Raw genomic sequence first — 27,759 nt, 5'->3', positions numbered from 1 at the left:
GGAAGTTGTACAAACTAATAGGTAGCAGCTGGGGAATGTGGGGATCGAAGAGGTAAAAGCTTAGATTTCAATGCTCACTTAGGTACATGAGAGAGGCCTCTGGCTAAGGAGGGAAGCAATGTAGGAACTCCTTCATATGAAATATGGGCATAAACCTAGAACTTTAAAAGGTTGCAATTGAATTGAAAGAAGGATTAATAAATTCTATCCATTGGCCAAGATAAATAGCAATTAAACTCCTGCATCAAAAAAAAGCTATCTGATAGAACTCAGTCAATATTTTGCCCAATAATAATTGACAGTACAAATTTATTTTAGCTACCTGTTATGTAAAGCCCCAAGACAATAAATTAACATCAAAATTAAAATGATATTACAGCAGTTTATAGGGCAAATCTTCTCTGAAAGTTCTAGGCTGGATGCTAAAACTAGTGGGTGAAAGTTTGATGAGAAGCATTCTGGATATGATGCTGGAACAGAAAAAAAGACATTAGTAGAAAAATTGGTGAAATTCAAACAAAGTTTTTAGTTTGCGGTATTGCCCTAAGTTTAATTTCCTGGTTTTGATGATTATACTATGATAAGATGTTATCGATAAGATCATACGATAAGATGATTATACTATGAAAAGCTGAGTGAAGGGTATATGGGAACTTTTTTGTACTATTTCGGAAATTTTTCTGTAAGTGTATAATTAGTTCAAAATAAACGTGTTTTTTTTTTTTTAAACACTACTTGAGGGGCTGGCATTGTAGTAAAGTGAATTAAGCCACCATCTGTAATGCTGGCATCTCATATGAGCACTGGTTGCAATCTTGGCTGCTCCACTTCCAATCCAGCTCCCTACTAATGCACCTGGGAAAGCAGCGGATGATGGCCAAAGTGCTTGGGCCTCTGCATCCACATGGGAGACCTGGATGGAGTTCCAGGTTCCTGTCTTTGGCCTGGTCCAACCCCAGCTTCTGCAGCTACTTGGGGAGTGAACCAGTGGAGGGAAGATCCATCTGTGTGTGTGTGTGTGTGTGTGTCCCCTTCTCTGTGACTCTGCCTTTTAAATAAATAAATCTTTAACAAAAACAACTCAGGAAAGCCAATAACAGAATTAGTGAAGTGGGAGAAGAGAGTCTAATTTTAGATGCACTCATAAAAGAAAAGGAAAACAATTCACTATGAGTGGATTGATAGACAAATGGATTTACATTCCACGAACGTGGGGCAACAGAACAAAAATCAATAATGGACCAATAAATTATTATGTTTACAATTATTAAAGAGGTAAAACATATAGAAGCCAGTATAGAAATGTAAAAAGCCACAACAACTAAATAGTACTTAGGAAATTAGAAAATACTGTCATTCAATCCGTGAATGAGATGAGTTTTAAGGAAAAATTTAAGAAAGCATTACAGAATGCAAAGTAAATGAAAAAATGAATGAGAAATTAAAAGACATGGAAAGGAAGTTAAGACACATAAAGAATAGATTGAGAGTTTCATAAGGAAAACAGAAAAAAAAGGATAAGAAAAGCTATTTGAAGAGATAAGGGCTCATTTTCAAGTTGAAGAATTGCAAATAATCCCAAAATACACAATAATGAAATGACAGAAAACCATAAACAGAGATAGGCAACCAGAGAAAAATAGGCATATGATTACAAAGGAATACTTACACTAACAATAGATTTTCCAACAACCACAATGGAGGGCAGAAGTCAATAATCTTTTCAAAAAGTCAAAGAAAAACAACTGTAACTCTAAAATCCTTTACCCGTTTAAACTTCAAATGGAAGCGGAAAATAAATGCATTTCAGAAAGTAAGAGTTTTATTTCCTAGAGTTACAAAGTAAATCTAAATAAATATTAAAGAATCAGTGTCTTGCAAAATCATGTTCTCTAACTAAATATAAGAAAAAGAGAAATCAAGAACTAAAGGAAAGCTAGCACCACACACATGTGGAAAGCTTAAAACACACTTTTTATTTATTTATTTACTTTATTTATTTGAGAGGCAAAGAGAAGGAGGGAGAAAAAAAAAGAGAGAAGCTTCCATTTGCTCATTCACTCCCCAAATACCTACAATAAATGGAGCAGGGCAAGGTCAAAGCTGTGAGCTAGGAACTCAATCCAGGTCTCCCATGTAGGTTGTAGGGACCCAACTACTTGAGCCATCATAAGGTGCACATAAGCAGGAAGCTGGGATCAGGGTATGTGGGTGTCCAAAGGGGTGGCTTAACCACTTGGATAAACAGCTACCCCTTTTAATTAATTAGTAAAAACAAACTTTTAAATAATGAAATAGTAAAATAAGTATTAGAAAATATTTACATATGAAAGATAATAAACACTTTACTCATTAAAACTAAGGTAGTACTCAGAGAGCAAATTCAAACTGCAAGTGCATTTTTAAGAAAAGAAAAACAAGTGAAACAAATGTCCAACTCCAGAAATTAAAAAGTAAATAGCCAGGGGCACTGTGGTGCAGTGGGTTAAGCCACCACAAGCAACGCTGGCATCCCAAATGGGCACTGGCTGAGTCCCTGTTGTTCCACTTCTGCTCCAGCTCCCTGCTGATATATCTGGGAAAGCAGAGATGGCCCAGGTGCTTGGCCCCCAGCACCCACGTGGGAGACCCAGATGAAACTCCTGGCTCCCGCCTGCTGCCTGGCCCAGCCTCAGCTGTTGCAGCCATTTGGGGAGTGAACTAGCAGATGGAAGAGTCTCTCTTTCTGTATTTCCCTCTCTCTCGCTGTAACTGCCTTTCCAATAAATTTTTAAAAATTAAAAAAAGTAAACAGGGAAGTATAAAGGAGTATATAATAAAAATGAGAATAGGAATTAATGAAATGGAAAAAGAAGTTTAAAAAGTTTAACAAATAGAAATCTGGTTCCTTTAAAAAACTAGTAGAATAAACTGATTTTTATAAAAGGCCAAATCAACATTAATAAGGCTAAAAGGTGATAAAATTGTAAAATCAGATGAAATGGGAACATATCTAGAAACTATATAATCTTCAAAGCCAATTTGGAACAGAAAGCTGAAATAAGATGTAATACCATTAGAGAAAGTAAGTCATTAAGGCAAAAATCTATCTACTGAAAATGGAAGGGCCATATGGTTGCTATAGGCAACTTATATAAAATTGTCAAAGAACTGATAATATCTACCTTTTACAAATTAAGAAACAGAGAATGAATGTCCTAAAACTCATTTTAAGAGGCTATCATAAAACACTGATAATTGAAGTGGTCAAAGAAAGAAAAAGTATTGGGTTAGCTCCTTTATGAACAAAGAGGTGAAAATCCTAAATAAAATATCTGCATCTACCAAAAACCTACAGCATGCAAAGTTGTAAACATGTAAAAGTGAAATATTAGAAATATCCCTTTTGGCCGGCGCCGCGGCTCACTTGGCTAATCCTCCGCCTGCGGTGCCAGCACCCCAGGTTCTAGTCTCAGTTGGGGCGCCGGATTCTGTCCCAGTTGCTCCTCTCCCAGTGTAGCTCTCTGCTATGGTCCAGGAAGGCAGTGGAGGATGGCCCAAGTGCTTGGACCCTGCATCCGCATGGGAGACCAGGAGGAAGCACCTGGCTCCTGGCTTCAGATCGGCGCAGCGCGCCGGCTGTGGCAGCCATTTGGGGGGTGAATCAATGGAGGGAAGACCTTTCTGTCTCTCTCTCTCACTGTCTAACTCTGCCTGTCAAAAAAAAAAAAGAATATCCCTTTTTTTTAATTTATTTTTTATTTACTTATTTGACAAAGTTATAGACAGTGAGAGAGAGAGAGACAGAGAGAAAGGTCTTCCTTCCATTGGTTCACTCCCCAAATGGCCGCTACGGCCGGCGCTGCGCTGATCCAAAGCCAGGAGCCAGGTGCTTCTTCCTGGTCTCCCTTGCAGGTGCAGGCACCCAAGCACTTGGGCCATCCTCCACTGCTTTCCCAGACCACAGCAGAGAGCTGGGATGGAAGAAGAGCAACCGGGACTAGAACCCAGCACTCATATGGGATGCCAGCACCGCAGGCGGAGGATTAACCAAGTGAGCCACGGCGCTGGCCCTGAAATATCCCTTTTAAAATCAGAAAAAAAGGTCAGGACACCGATTAGTACTATTTATCCTACATGTTGCATTGCCAGCCCTAGCCAATATAATAATTAAAAAAATCAACAGAAAAAAATCACATGGATAAGAAAGGAAGAAGCAAATCTGTTATTATTTGAAGTTTATATGATATAGTACAAAATGAGAACCTATGGACTCTGATAATTCAAGAGAGAAAATGAGATCCATATACATATTTTTTAAAAATAGTATTCATATATACCAGCAACACCCAACTAGAAAACGCAGTTTTAAAGTAAAAAAAAAATATGTACAATAGCAACAAAACTATAACATGTTAAAAATGATATTCCATATGCATGAATGAGAAGTCTCTATTTTGTTACAACAGAAATTCTGCCCCCACATTAACTTATAAATTCAACATAACTCCAATCAAAACATAAATAGCTTTTTTCTAAGAGCATCACATCTGACTCAACTCAGGTGAAAGGAAGAGAGTTCCGACTATTCTTCCAGGTGCAAGGTACAAGATTCATTCTTTCTCTCTCTCTTTCTCTTTCTCTTTCTCTTTCTCTCCTCATGAGATGTAGGACAAGGAGAGATATTTTCAGAAGAGCAACTTCCAAGATGTGGCACAGAGCTACCCCACCTCTTCAATTAGAAAACCAGAAAGCCATGAATTTTGAGGCACTAAAGGATATCAAATTGTCCCTCAAATAATCAAAAGTTAAACTTAGTTTGAGAGCTGTGCCGTACATTTTTGGTATTTTATTGCCCTGGAATGGACTGATGCTCTAGTTAATACTGCTGTTAAACGAATTATCTAGTTTAAAACCTCCATTTTTCTATGTCCATACATCCTGTGAGTCAGGAATTCAGAGTACAGAAGGGTATCTGGGGTTTCCATTTGGAAGATTATGTAACTGGAAGCTTGATTTATCCATGGCTAGGGCGTAATTGTTTTTCAGACCATCTTTGTCCATTTCAGAGATTAGTATTTTACAGCAGCCTCATAAAAAAGAGTTGAAATCTCAGCTTGGGCTGTCAACTGAATCACCACCTACACACAGTTTCTCCGTGTTGTAACCTGGGCTGCTCCATAGATGGGCGCTTCAGGGCAGTAGGACATCTTACAGAGTAGGTCAGGGCTCCAAAGAAACAAGTGCTACAGCAGACACTGCACAATCTGCCCCTTTCCTGAACTGGCCTTGGGAGTTACACAGCATTACTCCTGTCACACTCTATTAGTTACATGTGAGTCACAGACTCACTCAAGACTCAAGAGGAGATGACACGACCGCATCTCTCAGTGGAAGGAGTGGCAAGTTCACATTAGAGATGAGCACTGGGTGGAAGATTCTGGTGCAGCCATCTTTGGAAAGTATAATCTAACATATGTGTACAGCATAATACTGTTTCCTTCAACTAACAAGATCATTGGTCTCTAGCATTCCTCAGTTAACCAGGATGATACTTCACTTCTCAAGAATGGGAGTATATTATAAAAGAAATTATTCAAACTACAAGATATGAGAAAATACAAAAGATCAGCAAATCAAATTCCCTTGAAAAGGAGAATTAGTCAAAATTATACCACAGAATAAGAAGAGGAATGGGTAACATATTATGTCTAATTTAATATGAATTTGAAAATTATATAAACTAAATTTTTTTTCAAAACTCTTTAATAAAAACTCATTTCAAATTTTTTTTTCATTTATTAAACTTTTATTTAATGAATATAAATTTCCAAAGTACAGCTTATGGGTTACAATGGCTTCCCCCCTCCCATAACTTCCTTAAATTTTAAAACTCTTGAGTTAGTTTTCCTTTAATATAAAATTCCCAGCCTATAAGAATTTCAAATAAGTATCTTAAGAATGTAAGATAAACCTTGATCCTTACCTCACACTATACACAAAACTAAATTTGAGATAACCCATAGACTTAAAAGCTAAAATCATAAAGGTATTAGAGGAAGGCATAGAAGAATATCTTGGTGACTCGGAGGTAGGCAAAGGCTTTATAAACAAATCACAGAAAGCAATAACCACAGAAGAAAAGTTTGACAGTTTGGACTTGGGAATACAAGCTAGTACAACCATTCTGGTAAAAGATCAGGCAGTTTATTAAAAAACTAAACATACACCTACTCTATAATCCAGCAATTCCATGCCCAGGTATGTAACTAGGAGAAAGGAAAATATTTGTACAAGAAATGTTCAAAGCAGGCTTATTCATTATTAGCTAAAAACTGGAAACAACCCAAGTATGTATCCCTAGGGAAATGAATTAATAAATGGTGGTATATTCATACAATGGAATGCTACTTGGTAATATAAAGGAATGAATTACTGATACATTCAGTGACATGAATGAATCTCAAGATCACAGTGAAAGAAGCCACAAAATACTGTATTGTTCTAGTTATATGAAATTCTAAAACAGGAAAAAAATAGTTACAATGAAAATAATCAGAATAGTAGTTATCTCCTGAATGCAGGATATGGGTGGGGGCCTGACAGGGATGATGGTAATGCTCAATGGCTTAACAGGGCTATGGGTTGCACAGGTGTCAAAATTCAGTAAATGTATACTTAAGGTTTGTGCATGTCATTGAACATAAATTTTAAATGAAAAGAAAAATCTAGGTAAATGATAAGCATGCTGAAACATTCTGAGGAAAGAAACTGATGCATATAATTTTCTTTGAAATGCACCCAAATTAAAACAGATGAATACAGGGATGTATAAATAGAGAGATATATGATAAAGCAAATAAATCTGTTAATGGTACAATGGTGGATATATGTATGTGCACATAGCCTCTCAAATTTTCTGGATATTTTAAAATTTTCATAAAGTGTTGGGGGGAAATGAGTAAGATTTCACTGTTAATTTGGTAAGAGTTTAAAAATTATAGAAACTATTCTATCTCAAAATTCACTTTAAAAGCACCAAAATTTTGCAATTACATAGCCTGGCCTATAATGAAAGTATTTTCAATAGAATTACCTGACTCTAATCAAGAGAGTAGAGCACCAAATACAAGAACTCATGCCCTGTTTTATGATTTTGATCCTCTTGATTTTGTTCAAAACATCTGTCAACATCTGTCATTAGCCCTTCCTGGAAACTAAAGTGAAAAATAAGAAACGTCGTTTATGAAAAAATATTCAAGAAGTCCTTTTTCTGGGCTTTCTGGTTTTATCTGTTTGGGTTTAATTTTATTTATATATTCATATATTTATGAATGTATGTATGTATTTATTTTTACAATTGCTTATTTAAAAAAGAATCAGGGGCCAGCAATGAGGCACAGTGGGTTAAGCCACCATCTGCTGTGCTGGCATCCCATATGGGCACAAGTTCAAGTCCCAGCTGCTCCACTTCCAATCCAGTTTCCTGCTAATGTGCCTAGGAAAGCAACAGAAAATGACCCAAGAGCTTAGGCTCCTGCATCCACATGGGAGACCTGGAAGAAGCTCCTGGCTCCTGGCTTCAGTCTGGCCCAGCCCTGTTTCGGCCATTTGGGGAGTGAACCAGTGGATGGGATATCTGTCTCCTCTCCTCTTTCTCTCTGTTTAACTCTGCCTTTCAAATAATGAAATAAATCTTTAAAACAAAAAGTAATGAGGCATATTCTATTATCAGCTTTTATGTGTAACCTGCTAAGATTTCTTCAAAGGATTTAAATTCCTTGAAATATTTATATAAATAGGGGCCAGCGCGGTGGCGCAGTAGGTTAATCTTCTACCCGCAGCTCCGGCATCCCCTATGGGAGCCGGTTCCAGTCCCAGCTGCTCTTCTTCTGATCCAGCTCTCTGCTATGGCCTGGGAAAGCAGTAGAAGATGGCCCAAACCCTTGGCTGCTGGCTCCTGGCTCTTGGCTTCGGATGGGCACAGCTCCGGCCACTGCAGCCATTTGGGGAGTGAACCAGAGAATGAAAGACCTTTCTTTCTTTCTCTTCCTCTCACTGTCTGTAACTACCTCTCAAATAAATAAATAAAATCTTTTTTAAAAAAGGGAAATGTTTATATAAATATAGACATACACACAACATTTAAGTTTTTGACATAAATAAGATCATATTATACATACTTCTGAATTTTGCTTTATCCTCAAAACAGCATGACATATATATGGTAGCCATCAGTCCTGCTCACCAAAATTCCCTTTCTTCTGAGCATAGGCATGGGTGTTGTGATTGGTTCTAGCAAGAGTTTAAATGATACATATTTCTTTCACGTTGAGAATTTGTTGTGTTTGATCCCAACCCACATCCTCGCTCCCACCCCAAAGTTCTCTTTCTCTCTGGCAAAGTAACTGACAATATTCAACTCCCTGAACAACCACAATGGATACATACAGTGAGCAATAGATAAATAAACTTTTATTGATTTATTCCCTGAGAACTTGGGGTAGCTTATTACTACAGCATTATCTAGATAATCCTGATAACACTGAACATTTCTTGAGGTATGCATATCTGGTCTGCTTTATTCTTTCTAATGGATAAAGAGTACTGTCTTAAATTAATGCAACAGAATGTTACATTACATTCCCATATTCTTGTGCATCTGATTTTTCCAAATGCTTTCTATTACAAAGTTTGTTGCAATATTGTGCAGGTACATGGATGCATGTGCATGTACTTCCTATACCAATCCATTTGTCAAAATTTTCCTGAGTAAGAAATTCACAGAAGTGTAATTGCTAGGTAAAAGGAAACAAATATTAGACAAATACAACCAATTGCCCTCTAAAGTGCTGAACAAATTTAAACTCCCATCAACAGAAAAAATCAGGACTTGTTGACCCCACAGGCTCATCTGGAGTAAGTTATTCTTTTTAGATGCTGCCAATATAATTGTTAGAAATAATATTCCACTGCATCTTATAGGGTATCTTTTCATAAGTTTAAAGACTATTTGTGTTTCTTCTTTGAAATGCTTATTCTTGCTTTGGAACCATTTTTATCTGTTGATTTTATGAGTTTTTATGTCCTAATGTTAATCCCCTCGTTATTATACTGGTTGCAAATATTTTCTCTCAGTTTGTTCCATGTCTTTTGTTGTTGATACATTTTGTGATAGAGAAATATAAAATTGTCTGTAGTCAATATAGTAAATCTTCCTTTTACAGTTTTTAGAAACTATGTCCTACTACAAAATAAAATAAAAATATATAAATGTATACAAAATAAAATGTATAAAAATGTTTCTAATAAATTGATATAAAAACTCTTATTAATAACCCACTGTCTCTCCCCTAACTTGAAATGTCCACACTACATACTAAAGTCCACATTAATAGATCTTTTATGGACTCCCTATTTCACTGATAGTTTGGTTTTACTCCTCTGCTAGAAATGTTTTCAAATATCTGTAAATTAATTAAATTTCTAGAATCTAGACTTTATTATTCTCTTTTCAACATTTTCTTGGCTGTTCTCAGTCCCTTATTTTTCTTGATAAATCTTAATAATCAATGAGCCAATTTATCTCCCCTAGCCTTGGAAAACAAAATCAAATCTGACAACAGCAACAACAAAAACCTACTTTGTAATTGTGATTGGAATTCAAGTCTATAAATTTGGACAGAGGAGAATTTTTACCATATTGTCTTCCCATTCTGAGATATCATAAAGTTTTTAAATTGTATTCATCTTAGTCTTACACATTTCTTGTCCAATTTATTCCCAAGTATTTCTTGCTACAGTGAGTAGTATCCCCCTTTGCAGAATATTTTCTAGCTGGTTGTTGCCAATATACAGTAAAGCTATTATTGTGTACATGGTTCTCTTTTATTTAGCCACTTTCCTGAATACCCCTAATGGTTCTAATCATTTTAAAACAGATTCTTCTGGATTTTCTAGGTACACAAACATAATTGGTTTCTAATTTAAAAATCGGTCTTCAGTTCTATGTCTCATGTTATTTCTACAGTGATTTATAAATGATTACTTATACAGCAATTAAGATAACAAAATAAAGGAATTTTATGGCTGGAAGGAACATTTTAATGACGTAACCCAAGGGTTACCTAGAGAAGAACTTATTGGAGTAGGCAGGTAAGATAAATGGTGTAAGACAATAAGGAACAGTGGAGACTGGAAAGAAATGCAGAGAACAGGCTGGATCTAAAGAAGACAGGTGCCACTCACCCCCAAATGAGTATCGCCATAGGGGAAACATAGGCTTAGTTTCTATTTTCTAAGAGGTACTAAATAAACAATTCAATTGTCAGCTTTCAATCTGTAAATTTGCATCTAACCCAATACTTTACTGAAGGCAATTAAGGTTTGTCAAAGATTGCAAAAGTAGCCAAGTATAGCAAAGGGCTTTGTACCAAATTGTTTAGATGCTTGGTGGGTCAAAACAGTACTTAAAACTAGGTAGGTGTTTTGCTCGGGTTGGTTACAAACAAGGAATTTAGTGCCTCATGTCCCTCATTTGTGCTCTCTGGCTCATATTGGTCTGGGTTTGCTATCTCTGCAATATTCATTGCAAATGAAAATGGTTCCTTTTATTTAGTTTATTCCCCCCATAGTGTTACTAAAATGTAACTGACAAAAATTATACATATTTATGGTATACAACATGATGTTTTGATATATGTATGATTAAATCCAGCTAATTAAGATATTCATCATCTTGCATGCTTATCATTCTTTATAGTCAGATCATTTAACATCTGTCTTAGCAATTTTCAATAACACATTATCATTAACTAAGTTAGCATGCTGCACAAAAGATCTCCAGAATTTATTCATCCTAACTGAAACTTTGTCAAAAGGGTACCTTTTAAATCATCCTTTTGTATTTGGGGAAACGCCTACATTATATTCTCTGCAACTACAACATGGAAGTCAGAACTCAATTTCCCAGCCTTCTTTGCAGTTAGAAACATACAGATGACTCAGGCTCCACCAATCATGGCAGTTCGTATCGGACCTTGATTGAGAAGGGACTGACAAGAGAAAACCAGGTTGTTGTGGGTCATGCTTGGTGTCAGAGGCATCCATCTTTCATGAGGCAAAGGATACAAAATCGCCCAAATCGATGGTAGTGATGGCTAGGGTAAAACTGAGTTCTTGGTAGCAATGCAAGTGTAGCAATGGGTCGTGGGTGACAGTAGTCGTAACAGAGGTTATTTTCTCATCAGATAAGTTCTACGGCCCAGTTCTGGGCACTGTTCCTGAAGTTCAGCCTCAAGCTTGTTTCTCCAGTCCTAACAAAGATCCTGTGAACCACTCAGGATCCTTCTAATAAATTCCTTTTCTGTTTAGCCAGGAAGGATTTTGCTTTTTAAAACCAAGCCCAACCAATACAAACACCACCACCAGGCAGTGACAGAATCAAATCAAAGATCTCCATCTTTTGAATTCCCAGACCAGCATTCTTTCTACAATACCACATTATTTATATTTAATGCTTTTAGGGAGGTTCACATGTTGTTTTCCAAAGTACATGGTGAGATTTACATCTTGAAGACATACTATACAATGAACAGTCAAAGTATCTAGTTAATTCATAATAAGGGCTTATGTTTGAAAACTTCTGAAATTTGTTTGCTTGTTTGTTTTTGCTTGTATTCATAGTCACAGACTGGTGGCTTCCTTAAAAGATGTTAGGTGGCTTATAATAAAACACCAATAACAACATACACAGAGTAATCCAAATAAAGATAGAGCAAAATCATATGAAGGGAGAGATAAGTGCCCTACATAAACCAGGATGAGACTGGTCCCATTAGTAATCACTAAGTTTACAATCTGCTTTCTTAAATAAGAGGACAGTAACAGGGCAGATGACATTGTTTCCTAACTTAGATCCACCAACAAAAATGTTTGTTTTCCATCTTCATGATCTACCAAGTTTTTAAAGAGTTTCTCTTTCAATCTCATTTATTGAAGAATATTTTGAATGGCCACATCACAGATAAATATATACCCTACTGAAATACCACAAACAAGGTACAGATTCCTATTACTATGGTCAATGACATCAGGTTGTAACTACTGGGAGAAGTATTCTATTTTCTAAGTATCCACCATGTTCTAGTCAGGATGCTAAAAGAAGCACTTTCAATATGGTAGAAATGTATTCATCATAACAACTTATGCAGTAGGTATCATATTATCCCTGTTTAACAGAGGAAAAAACTGTTTAGCAACTTACCCAAGGCCACCAAAGTTGGTAAGTGAGAGGGCTAAGATTTGGAACTGGGTCTGCCAACTCCAAAACAAGTGATCTGATATATTTATATTATACTGCTTCCCTCAGGGGGAATTATGGTTTTCAAGTGAGAACAGCTTCTCTAGGTTCTAAATCTTAGAAGGAATTTATCACATGATGTTCACAGGAAAGCTACTGACCCTGCAGTTGGTGATGGGAGGTCTAAGAAAAAACCATGCAGTAGTAATTCACTATGTTCGCTGAAGACCGATCTACTGGGTTCTGGAGGGATCTGGGAAAGACACAAAGGTGAGCCCGGCTTGGGCCCTCTGAGAGCTTAGCCTAGGTAGGGAGAAAAGATAAGTCCAGGAGTTACCTCTGATGCTAGCACTATGCCCTCAGACTTCCAAAACTCTAAGCTGAATAAACCTCTTTTCTTTACACGCTCCCCAGGCTCAGGTATTTCATTAGAGCAATGGACAACACACTAATACAGAGACTACACCACCACCTCCACACTAGCTCCTCGAAGAATAACTCCAATGGCTCATTATTTCATTCAGTAGCTAGGTGCCAGGGACACTGCAGTGAGCAAGATTGTCTAGGTCTTTGCCCTCAGAAAGCTCATATTCTCATCAGACAAGACACAGAAGCACACATTCATTTACACAGACATACACACACACACACAAGCAAAGTAAACATGTATCTAAGTCAAATGTGTACAAATTGTGCTAAGTACTGTGAAAAATATCAATGAGGGACTGAAAGAAAAACAGTGGGTGATCTGCTTTAGACAGGATAGTCAGAGAAAGCAAGACCTATGAGGAGAGGACATTTGAGATGAGTTCCAGAGTGTGCCCTCAACAGAAACAGCAATGAGGGCATTCCAGGTAGAGGCAACTTCATGCACATAGGCGTGGCGGTAGGAGAGAGCTTGATGTGTTTGAAAAACAAGAACAGCCAGTGACGCCAAAGGACAAGGCTGAAGTGACGCCACTGGAAATATAAACAGAGTTGTATCACTGTAGTCAAATGTTTAGATCTTATTGTAAGGATCATGGCAACTGAAGGATTTTCATCTTTTTTTTTTAAAGATTTGATTTATTTATTTGAGAGGCAGAGTTACAGAGAGGGCAAGACAGAGAGAAAGGTCTTGCATCCACTGGTTCACTCCCAAATGGCTGCAATGGCCAGAGCTGGGCCGATCCGAAGCCAGGAGCTTCTTCCAGGTCTCCCACATGGGTACAGGGGCCCAAGGACTTGGGTCGTCTTCTACTGCTTTCCCACACCATAGACAGAGAAGTGGATCAGAAGAGGAGCAGCTGGGACACAAACCAGCACCCATATGGGATGCTGGCGCCACATGCAGAGGCTTAGCCTACTACGCCATAGCGCCAGCCCGATTTTCATCCTAAGGAATTCCTGGAATAGGGAATTTTGCTCTAGTGTGGTTGCCCTTTATCCCAACCATACAAGGAGGGTCTTAGATCTCCCACTTGGCCTAAGTGCTTCCCAAAAAGTCCCATAAACTCATGAGGTATTTCCAGTAGACTTTGCAAGAGTGTTGGGAGAACAGATGCTTTTATAAGAGGACAGAAGATAACAAAACAAAACCACTCCCACATTTCTGATGGAAATTTCTTGTTTTTCCCTCCACTGTTTTCCATTGGCCCACATCTAATATCTCTTTGCTCTTTACTCTGTCTCCATTTATTTTCTAAAACACCATGAATATGTGAATATGACTATGAACAATAACCAAGAACTATAAATCCTTACTGATCCCAGAAGGTTGGGGATTCTAAACAATAAAAATATGTCCTCTGCCTGCTTTTCTGAAAAGAACATTTTAGAGACACAAAAGGGCGTTGTTAACAACAAACAAGCTCTGAGGACACTCCTGGCCTGATGGTGGGCCCTAAGTCACCAGGTAGTGATGCAACAAAACTGTAGACACCAAGCAAAAAAGAGCTCCCTGCAGCCCTTGCCTGGGCTCCCTTCCTCATTTCTCAGCCCACATCCTGACTGCATCAACCCGTTTGCTATACAGCTTCCAGCCACTATTGTTTTCAGCAGCCAGAATTCTCAGTCTAAAGAGAAAGTCCCCTTTGTCCTCCCCATCCATGATTTAATTTACATTCTCCTGAACGCCCCATTCACTACGTTTTTAGGCTAAGAAGTCTCACGATTGTACTAGATCCTGAATTTGAATTTCCCTGTGTTTTCACTTTTTGGAAATTTGCCCAGGTCAGCCACTGGATAGTCCCAGAATTCAGCTTTACCTTAGAGAAAATCCCTACTGTTGATGATTTCTTATAGCATTTCTAACTACTGTGATATATTTTCCCTTGGATTCCTGTATTTTTTCTTGCTGAGAATACACACATGTCCATAAATATGTAGGGGCATATTATGAAAAAATTATTCATGTACTTCAAAAATTTTTGTACCAAATGAAACATCTTTTAATTCCATTTCCTATGAACTTTTTGAACTCCCTTTGTACATGCACACAGATGCACACATATGCCCTTTTCTCTGAGTCAGTAAAGTTTCTACTAATTTTTCCAACTTGACAGCATTCCTAGAGAGACGTCTCTCCAGTTTTCAGAGGGTTGCTCTAAGTTGCATTTTCTTCTTTCTCACTTAGATGTACCATTGCTGGCATTCCCCGGTCCTTCAACACCATGATTCACAAAACAAAGTCACTAACTGACTTTCTACATTTCTGTCTCCCTGTTCCCACATATAAACATTCTTACATGTGAATGCATAAAACTTATTAGGATATTAATGGCCAAAATTTGACCACAAAGTAATATGAATGCAAAGAAATGCCAATTGCTAATAGAAAGCATGTAGTTCATTAATTAGAAAGCACTGGGAAAGAAACTGTTCCTTGTGCTCATTGGACAATCTTGAGGGGAAGACAGAATATTGCTAGTAGACTATGGCTTACCTAAACGTACTAAAATCCAGTATCTTCGTGTGTTCAGAGTCAGCAGCTGCAAATACCTGCTTGATCTCTTTGGATCTCGGTTCTAGTTCTTTCAGCTTTTGTAGGGCAAATTCAAGGTTGCTAAATGGAAACTAAAAGAGAGAAATGAAAGACAATTTTAAATATGCCTGAGATTTCAAGGGGCCAAATCTTTCTTGTGGCCAGCAAGGAGACTGTGAACCTGAAGTTAGCTGGACATGTCTTTCCATACAGCCCAACAGCAAGAAGACATGATGAGCTTTGTATCACCTCAGTTAAGGCTTTAGGACAATGGATGACATTAGCATAGGTCTCAGATCTGAGGGAAATGAGCTTGAGGGACAGCAAGTCATAGAGATCAGAAATCAAGCCCTGCTTCCACTTCAGCCTCCTCCTTGTAACCCTTGGCCACTGGCCTAGTATGTTCAGAGAACCTAATGGAGAGAACGGGGATTCAAAGTTGGATCTATGAACCTCTCTTTTCTATAGACCTTCACAATGGGCCTCCCTGGAATTGCTGGCCACCAGGTGATGCACTGATCAGAGCAAGGCTAGGTGTCAAAGATCTACACAGGCACTGTCATCCCTGTACAGCTGTCTCCTACCCTGAGATTAGCTTTTTGACTTACTAAGAATACTCCTTATTAAATCCAGGAAAGCATGAGGTTGTAAATAATTATAGCTAAGAGACCAAAAATGGGGAGATGAAATTTTAAACTAAAAACATTGGTGGTGATTTAGTATAAAGCTGCCTCTCTTCCACAGAAAATGATCCAGGTGGTTTGGCACCGAGTGCAGCCCCCACTCCCTCTGCTTTTTTCGCATTTCCTTTCATCTATTTCCATGATAGGATCTATTAGCTCTTTTGAAAAGACTCTTCAAACTGATATTAAAGGGTATATTAATCTTTCTCTGCTTAGAATAACCTTGTTAAAAGTAGTTTTAAAATAATACAATTTTCACTTGGGGTGCTGATAACAGATAATGTCCTACCATGCTTTTATCATTCTGAAAGGAGAAAAGTCCTTAATATCTTAAAAGATATATATGTGTGTGTGTATATATGTGTATGTATATGCACACACACACACACAAAACTACATACAGATGCTACACAACTTCTGATGGGAACTTGGAAATGCATTTAATATACCCAATCTAGCAAACATCTTAGATTAGCAACCATGAGGCTGACTGGGAGCTGTGCTCGCTGCCACTGCCCAGCATAACAAGGAAAGATCTAATCACAGAGCACTAGCCCAGGACAAGATCAAAATTCAGTACTCAAAGTCCAGTTTCTACTGAATGCGTACTGCTTTAGCACTATTACAAGTCAACACATTTAAGCCCAGGCATCCCGAGGGTCCTCAGGATGTATTAAAGTACAGGTTCACCCTCTGTTTGAAAACAGAACCCAAATTTATAATAGCTACACTGACTGAGCTTGCTGTGGGCCACATAATCATATCTAATCTTCACAGCAGCTCTATGAAATAGGCATTGTTGTCATTCCTATTTCAAGGATGAGGAAACTGAAGCCCAAAGAAGATACTGCCTAATGTCCCAGCTATTAAGTGTGGCATCAGGGTTCCAAGCCAGGCCTGCTGGTCTCCAGACTCTAACAGCTGGATCACTAAACTTCTTGCCTCATTTCAGTGTTTTCAAACAGCCACTGGTTCATGGCTTTATGATAACCTGAATCCCTAACACCACACGTGAAGAGATGGTGTGGCAGCCACGAAGGGCACTGCTCAGGCCTCCTGTCAAGAGCCCCTGCAATGAAGAGCATTGTTAGTTGGCAGCCTCTAGCTGCCTTACCTTCCAGACGGATGCACACAGGATTCACACACAGTGCCCCTGCCAGGGCCACACTCTCTCCGGGTTGTTCTTACTCATTGACTGAGCACAAAGGCCAGGGTGAAGTGGGGGAAGGGTGCCAACACTAGAGCTGGCCCTCTCCTGCTTGATGTGGGACCTCTCTGATGGGCACTCTTTGCTCTGGGGCTCCCTATTGACCTACCTGGGACTTTCTCAGAGCTAGGCTGCCAGCTGAGGTTTTCCCTACCCTCCCTCCATCCCTCCCCTCTCTTTTCACAGGGGTCAGATCTGTATCCCAGTCTAAAGGCTCTTCAACCTCCAGATCTGTGGGCCTCCTCCTCTATTCTTCAGAGGCATTTCACCCAATACATCTCTTACACACCTAGTTCTATCTTGGCATCTGCTTCTCAGAGGATCCAAACTAACAGAGATGATGGGATCTACAGCAAGAGACTAATCTTAGCAACTTAGCAATCTTAGCAACCTGAGAATTTTATACATAAATGAGACAATATTGGTATCATATGTATATATAAAAATGTACCTAAGTATCATGACTTACAGGTAGACTTCTAAAATAAATTTTTTCCAGGTAGATTTTTCAATATTAGACAATGATTGCCAAATACATGTTTGCACACTGAATGAGATACACTTAACATAAAGATTTTTATCAATATGTTTTTTCCTGATCAGCACTGACATAATAGCATATTTAGTAATAGTGCCCATCAGCATGCTCTCTTATCTCCTTTTTTAAATTTTTTCATCTTATTTCAAATAAAAAAATCTTTGAGTTCACTATTGGCAATCTCTCCTTAACCTCTGACTTAGGCCTTTAGGTGGTCACTGTTAGAGGAAGTTGCAATGCCAGCAACTATCAGATTCCCTTGGGGTTTCTGTTTGTTTAGGTCTCAGCCTTCTCTGTTGGCCTTTGCCAATTAACTGGATGGCACAGTGTGTGGCACCAGATTTTCTTGCTTTCCTATAGTTATTTAACTTCATTCTGAAAACACTGTTAGTGTCAGCAGAAAACCCAGGAAACTTGATTCAGCCCTGGGCCTGCCTCCTGCCTGTGCCTGGAATCCGTGATGCTGAGCAGTAGAGAGCCCAGCATATAAACAGAGTACACAAGGACCTGGCCTCTGTGATGAGACCTGTGGCCAAGTTGCATGGATCCATTATTCATGCCCACATGTGTGAATGCACAATGTAAAACTAGTGGCAAGACCAACAAAAAAAGACCATAGAGAAAGAAAAACACACATTGAAGAAGGCTGGGAGGCAAGTCAAGAATTATACAAAGTAAATTCACCCTGTCTGAATGCTTCTCCATGTATTTTAAGGTGTACTCATCAGCATTGAGCAACATAAACAGGTAGCCATTCACGTTCACTGTGGTTCCAATGTATAAGTCCTCGGACTTGATATATTCTGATGGTTCACTTTTAAAGACTTTCTGTCCAGGCTTCTTTACACGACTTCTTTTCAAGAACAGCCCACCGGTAAACCCTATAGAAAATAAGAAAAGTTCTCTATTCTTAAAAGAACCTATACGCCTTACCTTTGCAGTTATTTTATCCTCAAATGCAGATTAGACAACTTGTCTGTGAACTTACCACACTTAAGGGAAGAATGAGATGGTGGATGAAGACATTACATTTCCTAGGTAAGTATGTTAAAGCAAAGAGTGTTATGGCATTCCATCCTTTTATTTCCTTTCTCCTCCCTTCCCAATCCACTTGGCAAGAATCTGCTACATATGCCCAGCAGCATACTGGGCATGTGGGACATCAAGAGGACACTCACTCACAGAGCATGCTTGAACAGTACCAGTTAGAAAATCCCTCGCTTGAAAAAAAAAAAGAAAGAAAGAAAAAAGAAAAAAAAGAAAATCCCTCGCTTGTGCTCATTTCCATTGATTTGTCCAAGATGATTTGTTATGCCTAATCTGACATACAGATTCTGTGCAAGATGTTCCCCTTATATAAAGGAGATTATTTAAGTGTTTGAAGATAACTGAGTTCTCTTGACTCTTTTTTTAATAGATAAAATATCTTTGCCTCTTTTAGTAATCCCTCATATTTCTTACTTTCCAGAATTCTCACCATCTTAGCTGTTCTCTACTAGACATTATTTTTTGGCCTCTTGGGAAACAATGAGCAGAGCTGGATAAGGGAGTCTAGTACCTTCTGATACTGGACTGAAATCTACAGACCTGTGAATACAAACTGAGACCAGGATGGGCTTCTGTTGCCAGTTTCGTCACTCTCCTACCACAGGGAGAAACCCTAGGTGGTGCAAAGACATAAGCTTTGAAGCCAAATAGAGCTGCACTCTATCATGGCTCTGCCACTTACTTGCTGCTTAATCCTGAGGAGTTCTTTGATTTCTCAGAATCTTTGTAAATTCTCATTGGTGAAATGTGAATAAATTGGGGAGTGCGGCAGGTGTCCAAGTGCTTAAGATGCTGCTTGGGATGCCCACATCCTGCATCAGAGTGCCTGGTTCAAATCCTGGGTCAAACTTCCTGCTATTGTTTACTCTGAGAAGTAGCAGATGATGGCTTTAGTAGTTGGCTCCCTTGCCACCCATGTGGGACACCCAGATTGAGTTACCAGCTCCTAACTTTTGCCTGGTACAACCCCAGCCATTGTGGGCATTTAGGAAGTGAACCAGTGGATAAGAGCTCTCCATCTCTCTCTCTCTCTCTCTCTCTCTCTCTCTCTCTCTCTCTCTCCCTCCCTCCCCCACCCCCTTTCTCCCTGTGTCTCTCCCTGTGTCTCTCTGCCTCTTAAATAAAACAAACAAAAAAAACCTGTATGGGTGACATGCAAATGTACCACTCAGATCGCTTACTGTGGGGAATATAACTGATGGAAGGCCCCAGCTGCTATGTGCCGAAATTCATCCCTGGGCATGTGCCGAGGTCACACTTCCCACAGGCTGCTGCCAACAAATGACTGAGCAAGGCAGAAATATTAAGGCCCATTCCCATAAGACAAGGGCTCCTCCAACAAGCAACTTTAGCTCAAAGACTCCCCGTCGGTCTTGTCAAAATTTTTGTATAATTCCCCTGCAGTCTAAGACCTCTTCCTTTCTTCCTTCCCTCTGTCCTTCACAGGAATCTGACACACTCTGCAGTCTGATGGCTCTCCTGCCTTCCTCTGGCTCCTTCCACATTTCTTCTTTCTAGCATTTGTCCTAATGAATCTCTTGTACATTTAATTATTTCTTGGATTTGCTTCATGGAGGACCTGTACTAACAGAAATTTTACCTCGTCATATTCTTATAAGGATAATATTAGGTACTCAACCATGGCTGCCATTATTACTTGTAAATTTGTAATTGTTCACCATCACACCTTTCTGTTTTACACATGCTGCAATTTGCCTGGCCATGTCTTCCTCATTCAGGATGGTACAGAGTTGATTTTTTGACCATTACAAGCATGGCTTATATTCATTCCTATTCAATTTTATATTTTAAGATTTGATCTATTATTCAAAACACTGCAAAATCTGACTTAGTTGTACAAATTATTCATTACTTATTGGCATGCTAAGTGGCTCACAGTAGCTCACAGGAGTTGACTTACATTTTCAGAGATTCTGCAAACCAGTTTTGAAACTGTTGGCTTCTGGAAATTGGTCATGATTGGCATATTCACACCATGGAAACTGGCAAACAGTATAAACCAGGACCTTTAAATTTTTTTCAAAGAGCCAGTTAACCAGCACATGATTGGTAATTCTTCCCAAATGTGCATCTTCCACACATATACAAGTTTTAAATATGTTGAGACAAAGAACAGAAAGTGACAGTTCCATAATTTGATTAGTTAATTGCTTTCCTTAGCAATGGCCATAGTATCAGCACACTGCAGAGAGGCATTCCATAGACCTGAGTGCTGGAACCTTAGTAAAAAATCTTGACAGAAGGGCCAGAGAAAGATAGATCCTAAAGATTAAATCTGTATAACTGGAATTCTTGTCTTACAGTCAAAGATTTTGTAAGCAGGACTATCAAGAATATAGAGTTCCTCTGGGTTTCCTGGGTATGAGTAGGAGTGGTGGTAGCCAAACCATGATTTTGATATCCTTGGATTCCACAGAGGTGCCTCAGAGGGCATATAACAAGAGGGAGTAATGGCAAAAAGGAATGGGCATTGTGTTGTAGCGGATTAAGCTGCCATTTGGGACATTTGTATCCCATACTGGAGTGCTGGTTTGAGTACCAGTACCTCTACTTTCTTTTTATTTCTTTTTTTTATTTTTTATTTTTTGACAAGCAGAGCTAGACAGTGAGAGAGAGAGAGAGAAAGGTCTTCCTTTTTCCGTTGGTTCACCCCCAAAGTGGCCGCCATGGCTGGCGTGTTGCAGCCGGCACGCTGCACTGATCTGAAGCCAGGAGCCAGGTGCTTCTCCTGGTCTCCCATGTGGGTGCAGGACCCAAGCACCTGGGCCATCCTCCATTGCACTCCCAGGCCGCAGCAGAGAGCTGGACTGGAAGAGGAGCAACTGGGACAGAATCCGGCACCCCAACCGGGATTAGAACCCTGGGTGCCAGCGCCGCAGGCAGAGGATTAGCCTAGTGAGCTGCAGCACCAGCCATTACCTCTACTTTCAATCCAGATTCCTGCTACTGCACCCTGGGAGACAGTACAAGATGGCTGTGGTGCTCAGGCTCCCATTACCCACCTGGGAGACCTGGATGGAGTTACAAGCTTCTGGATTCAGCTTGGCCCAGCCCTGGCTGTTGTGGGCATTTGAGGAGTGAACCAGTGGATAGAAATCAACCATTTCTCTCTCTCTCTCTCTTTTTCTGGCTCTTTCAAGTAGATGGAAATAAATAATAAAACTAAATAAGAACATAGAGATTTTTCTGGGTCCCCCATCCATGAACCAACCACAGCTATTCTTCCTTTATCATTTTATATTTTGAGGTTCTCATTTAAGAAACCTATATAAAAAGATCTCTATGGGTTTAAAATAGAACAAAAACAAACAAAAAGGAAGTCACTACTGTACATCATTGAGGCTACAAAATCAGATCATATTCCCAATTTTAAAAATGAAGAGACAGTTCAATGTTCCGAGGAAAATGCTATGAGAGAGATGTCTCTTACCTGAATTTCTCCCTATAGGTTCGAACACTGAAATGGTGTCATCATCAAGATAATATGTAATAACAAATGTCCTGTCCTTTTCAAGACTTTTTTCTGTGACTAGTTTTGCAAAAAAACGGAGTTTATTGCTTATGTTGCCATAGCTAAATGGAAGGAAAACGAAGGTTACAGAATTAGACAAGTAGACTTCCACGTAATATGTAAGTAAAAAAAAAAAAAAAGCTTGTAAAAGCTATTCTAGCATTTTAATATCGTAGCATAAATTTTCCAAAGTGAAAGAGCTCTACCATGTTCTTTTCAAGGTTCTAAATCTAAATGTAGAGAGATTTTCACAATATATGAAAATAACCCTTATTCTTTGTATGTTCTGGATAACACATTGAGAAATTTTACCCAAAACAAATGTCATTAGCACACTGCTCAAAGCAGCAGCATTAACTGGTTGGTGTCTAATCATTGGCTGATCAGCAGCCATCATAATCCTGTCAGAGAGAAACACAAGCAACTAGTCCTGTGGTTGAAGCAATCCAGAGGCCATGCCTGGGGGCACCTCCCTGTTTCACCACCTGCTGTCTCCTGCCCATCTGATTCCCTACTCCAGATTCCCAGCATCCCCTTCAGGGCAAAAATTAACTTTTCTCTTTTAAATGCTACAATAAGTATTACAGACCTGTCTCTTTTTTATATAGCACTTCTTATCTATATGGTAAGCAGCCACTGTGGGTCTACTTTCCAGAGACAAAGGACTGTGTCTTATTATCTGTTATCTAATATAACACGTTTTATGTTGTAAGTACTCAGTAAATGTTTGTAGAAAGTTGTTACAAGATCCATATAAACTGGAATTTATACTTAGCATTCTACGCATGAATAGTCTAGAGGGTTGAAATGCATCAAATTCTAGAATGAAATGTTCCCAAAGTTGATTGCCTAGTCTCTGAAGAAATTAACTTCTGATCTGTGAGCAGAGGCATGTCTGCAGACATCAGCTAGTGAAAGGTAGACCTCCTAACATAACAAACAGTAAATCCTTGTGTCTATGATGATCAAAACCATTACCCCAGGAACCGACTTTGCGGCACAGCAGGTTAAGCCATGGCTTGCGACTTCAGCATCCTATCTGAGCTCTGCTTGGAGTCCCAGCTGCTCCACTTCTGATCCAGTTCCCTGCTAATGCACCTGGGAAGTAGCCGAATATGGATCAAATACTTGGGACCTCATCAACCACATGGGAGACCCAGAGGAAGCTCCTGGCTTTGGTCTGGCCCTGCCTCAGCCATTGAAGCCATTTGGGGAATGAACCAATGGATGGAAGATCATTCTGCCTCTCCCTCTCTCTCTGTAACTCAGCCTTTCAAATAAATAAATAAATCTTTAAAAAATTAAAAACCATTACCCCAATAAACCATGACCTGTCATAACTCTAAGCAGAGAAGTCCTCACTTGTAGACTCTCTTATGTGAAATCCATCCTTTCCTCGTGTTCAGACAATAAAAAACAAAGTATTTCTGACTTGCAGAGACAGAAAGTACCTTTGTCTGTGCCCCTTTCTCTGACTGCATGGCACCAAGATTCCCAGCTTGTGGGTTTAGAAGGCTAGTCTCAGGGCAATTTGGGCAAAAGAGTCAGATGGCCACAGGTTTAGTTTCTTAGTACCTAGTTTTCAGTGTGTAGCTTCAGGCTTCAAGTGAACCTCATGAAGCATGCCAACTTACTTCTCTGGTACATGACTGGATTTAGAAGTAACAAATAGATTCAGTAAACCCCTCTCATGAAAGAACTATTCTGAATTCTGAAATATCACTGAAACAATAAATGAGGTCTAATTTCATGGCAAATGAATACTACAGTAAGGGTAACTGCCTAGAATTTACATATATTTATAAGTGGGCTAGTGTTATGGCACAGCTGGTTAAGCGACCCCTTAGAATGTCTGCAACCCATACTGGAGTGCCAGTTCAAGTTCTGGCTACTCTACTTCTGATTCAGCTTCCCACTAATACATTCTGGGAGGCAGAAGATAATGGCGCGAGTACTCGGGTGCCCCCGATGAAGTTCCAGGCTCCTGGCCTTGATATAGCCCAATCCTGGCTATTGTGGATACTTGAGAAATGAACCAATGGGTGGGAAGATCTCTTTCTCTCTCCCTGTCACTCTGCCTTTCAAACAAATACATCTTTAAAAGTAAATAAATAAATAAATTCATAGGGCTGACACCGTGGCACAGCAGGTTAAGCCACTGTTTGGAATGCCTGCATCCCATACTGGAGTGCCAGTTTGAGCCCTGGCTTCTCTGCTTCTGATACAGCTTCCTGCTTATGAGCTTAAAAGGCAGCAGAAGATGTCCAAGTACTGGGGCCCCTTTCACCCATGTGGGAGATTACAATGGAGTTCTTGGTTTCAGCCTGGCTCAACCCTGGCTGTTGCAGCATTTGGGGAATGAACCAGCAAATGCAAGACCTCTCTGCCATTCTTTCAAATAAATAAGTTTCTCAAAATTCATAATCATGTACACTGTGTTGATTTTTCACATGTCCAATATGCTATTTTTCCCACCTAATTCTACTCAATAAAATCTATTAGGGGCCAGAATTGTGCCTGCAATGTAGGCATCCCATATGGGTGCTGGTTCATGTCCTGGCTGCTCCACTTCTGATCCAGCTCCCTGCTAATGACCTGGGAAAAGACGCAGAAGATGGGCCAGCACCGCGGCTCACTTGGCTAATCCTCTGCGTGTAGTGTTGGCACTCTGGGTTCTAGTCCCAGTTGGGGTGCTGGGTACTAGTCCTGGTTGCTCTTCTTCCAGTCCAGCTCTCTGCTGTGGCCCAGGAGCATGGCCCAACATAGTAGCCATTAGGGGAGTGAACCAATGGAAGGAAGACCTTTCTCTCCGTCTCTCTCTCACTATCTATAACTCTGTCAAAAAAAAAAAAAAGATGCAGAAGATGACTCAAGTACTTGGACCCCTGCCACACAACTGGGACACTTGGATGAAGATCCTGGCTCATGGCTACAATCAGGCCCAGAGCTGGCTGTTGTAGCCATCTGGGGAGTAAATCAGCGGATGGAAGATCTCTCTGTGTCTCTCCCTCTCTCTAACTCTGAATTTCAAGACAAATGAATCTTTAAAAAAAGTCTTTAGACCAGAAGTTCACAAATTTTACTATGTATAAAAGTCCCCTGGGGAGCTTGTTAAGTATATAGAATCCAGAGTCCTACTCCCATCCAGACATACACACTCAGTAGTTAGCTTGCCTTCCCAGAAACCTGCATTGTTAATAAGCACCCCCAGGAGATTCTGATGAGGTTATCCCCAGGGCACACCTTGAGAAATATTGAGTCTTAATCTGTTTCCCTGACTACTAAGATAATTATCAGACTTCTCTGAACACTCTTTGTATCCCAACACTCTGCCCTGCCAGCCGGCCACCTACACATACCTCCTGAACCAGCCATAATGTTGCACCTATGTTAGCACTACATAGATTTATTCATTTAGCTGTTCTCTTGAGCTATCACAGTAGCCTCTTAACTGGTCTCTACTTTCACCATTGCCCTTGTACAGCTTATTCTCAACACTGCATTGGAGTGATTCTTTTAACATGTAAATGGGATCAAGTCACTTCTCTACTTAAATCTCCCACTGGCTCCCCTTATCAAAGTCTTAAGAGTCTCTGATTTCCTCCATTACCTCTTGCTATGGTTTGGAGGTGGTGTGTCCCTCAAAGGCTTACGTGTTAGAAGCTTGGGCCTAAGTGTGGCAATGGAAAAGGTGCTAGAACCTTTAAGAGGCTGGGCCTAGTGGCAGGTAATTAGATCACTGTAGGTAGTGTCCCTTGGAAAGGATTAATATAGCACCGAGCTAGTGCTTAAGAGAGTTGTCGCAAAGGTGAGACTGACCTTTCCTGACTCTCTGGCTTCTGGGCTCACCATGATGCCCTCCACTGTGATGTGATACAGTCAGAGGGCCCTCGCCAGAGGCCAAAAGAATGAAGCCACCAAATTTTAGACTTGGCAGACTTCAAAACTGTGAGCTAAATAAACCACTTTTCTTTATACGTTATTCAGCCTCAGGTACTTTGTTATAACAACAGAAAATGGACCAATACACCTCTCTTACCTCGCCTCTGGGTACTCCACCCTTTACTCATCTACTCTATTCAGTGTTGGCCTCCTGGATCATTCTGGCACATCCTGAGCATGCTTCTTGCTCAGGGCCTTTACACCAATTGTTCCTTCTGCCTAGAATGCATTTCTTCTCCTCAGTAAGGTATAGCCAAACCACACTATTTAAAATCACAACCACAAATATTTCTTGGCCCTATACTCCCTTTATTCTTGTCACAGCAACTTAATACCTTCTTTATTTTCCCCATGGTGCTTTACACCTTCTATATACTACACAATACACTTAGGCATTATCTTCCTCATTTATTGTCTCCCTCCTGCAACTAGAACCTAAGTTATATTAGGGAGGACTTTGGTCTGTTTTATTCACTGATGTATCCCAAGCACACAGCAGGTAATCAGGAAATATTTGTCGACTAAGAAAATGAATGGCTAACTCAGGGCTACACACCTACTTAAAAAAAAACCCTCAAAAATAGCTAGAGCTGTAAAGTCTCATGGTTAGAAGACACATGAAGGCTTATGTTTATTGATGGGAAGAAGTTTAAAAGAGAGAACAAATGGCTGAGAGAGAGCAGATGAACAATACCTGAAACAAGCAGTACATTAAGATAAAATCATGAATATATGAATGCTATATGGTTACGAATAGCATGTGTCTGGGATAACTTTCCTAGTGGGAAGTCATCTGTCTCTTCTATCCATCAGTATGAACTGGATGAGTGAATTCTTATTCTATTTATTGTACTCCTTTATTCAGCCATTGTTTCTCTTATTAAACAAAAATTTTATTGGATCCCAGGTATGTAGGCAGTACTGCACAAACTTTAAGGGGACGCAATAAATTCCTCAGGGAACTCTTGGTCTAGGGGAACCCAAAAATTACATAAATATAAGTAATCACCATGAACTGTGATAAGTACAGAATCTGTAGCAAGAAAGGTGAATTCCAGAAGTCAGATTTCCCTGGATTCAACTCCTATTTTCATAGAAACTAGTTGTGTGAACTTGGGCAAGTTGTACAGTCTGACTCTTAGTCTCCTCATATAAAGAATAGATGCAATAATATTATTTACTTTCCAAGGTTGCTTTTAGAATTAAATGATATCAAGTGTTACAAAGTAGTTAACACACAGTAACCAATAATTACTTATTATTCATAGTAATATTATTGTTAGAGGTATGGTCAGCAGAATATCATGAGTATACAGAGAATGAAGTAATTAATTCAGCCTGATGAAGTGAGGTTCTTGTAAGTCAGACTACACAATTTGCCTACCAGATCACCACAGTGATGTTTACCCAGACAATAAAGATCTTCAAGTCCATTGGGGGGGGGGGGGGGCAATAAAAAAAACGGGCTAGTGCTGCGGTGCAGTAGGTTAATCCTCTACCTGAGGTGCCTGACATCCCATATGGGCTCCGATTCTAGTCCTGGGTGCTCCTCTTTCAATCTAGCTTCC

General features: G+C 39.5%; 1 protein-coding gene across 1 annotated transcript in view; it reads right to left on the bottom strand.

Annotated features, from left to right (window-relative positions):
- Positions 1–27,759, bottom strand: part of EFHC2 (EF-hand domain containing 2) — a 185,972-nt gene that overhangs the window by 55,408 nt on the left and 102,805 nt on the right. Inside the window, exons 9-11 of the mRNA XM_062183581.1 lie at positions 22,169–22,311; positions 18,355–18,551; positions 15,204–15,334 (exon numbers count right to left, since the gene is read on the bottom strand). Of these exons, the coding sequence (XP_062039565.1) occupies positions 15,204–15,334; positions 18,355–18,551; positions 22,169–22,311 (471 nt within the window). The remainder of the gene's footprint in view (positions 1–15,203; positions 15,335–18,354; positions 18,552–22,168; positions 22,312–27,759) is intronic.

This window comes from Lepus europaeus, chromosome X (assembly GCF_033115175.1).
Source record: "Lepus europaeus isolate LE1 chromosome X, mLepTim1.pri, whole genome shotgun sequence".
Classification (NCBI taxonomy): domain Eukaryota; kingdom Metazoa; phylum Chordata; class Mammalia; order Lagomorpha; family Leporidae; genus Lepus; species Lepus europaeus.
Note: the sequence above shows the minus strand (reverse complement) of the source record. Positions and strands in the feature narration are given on the sequence as shown.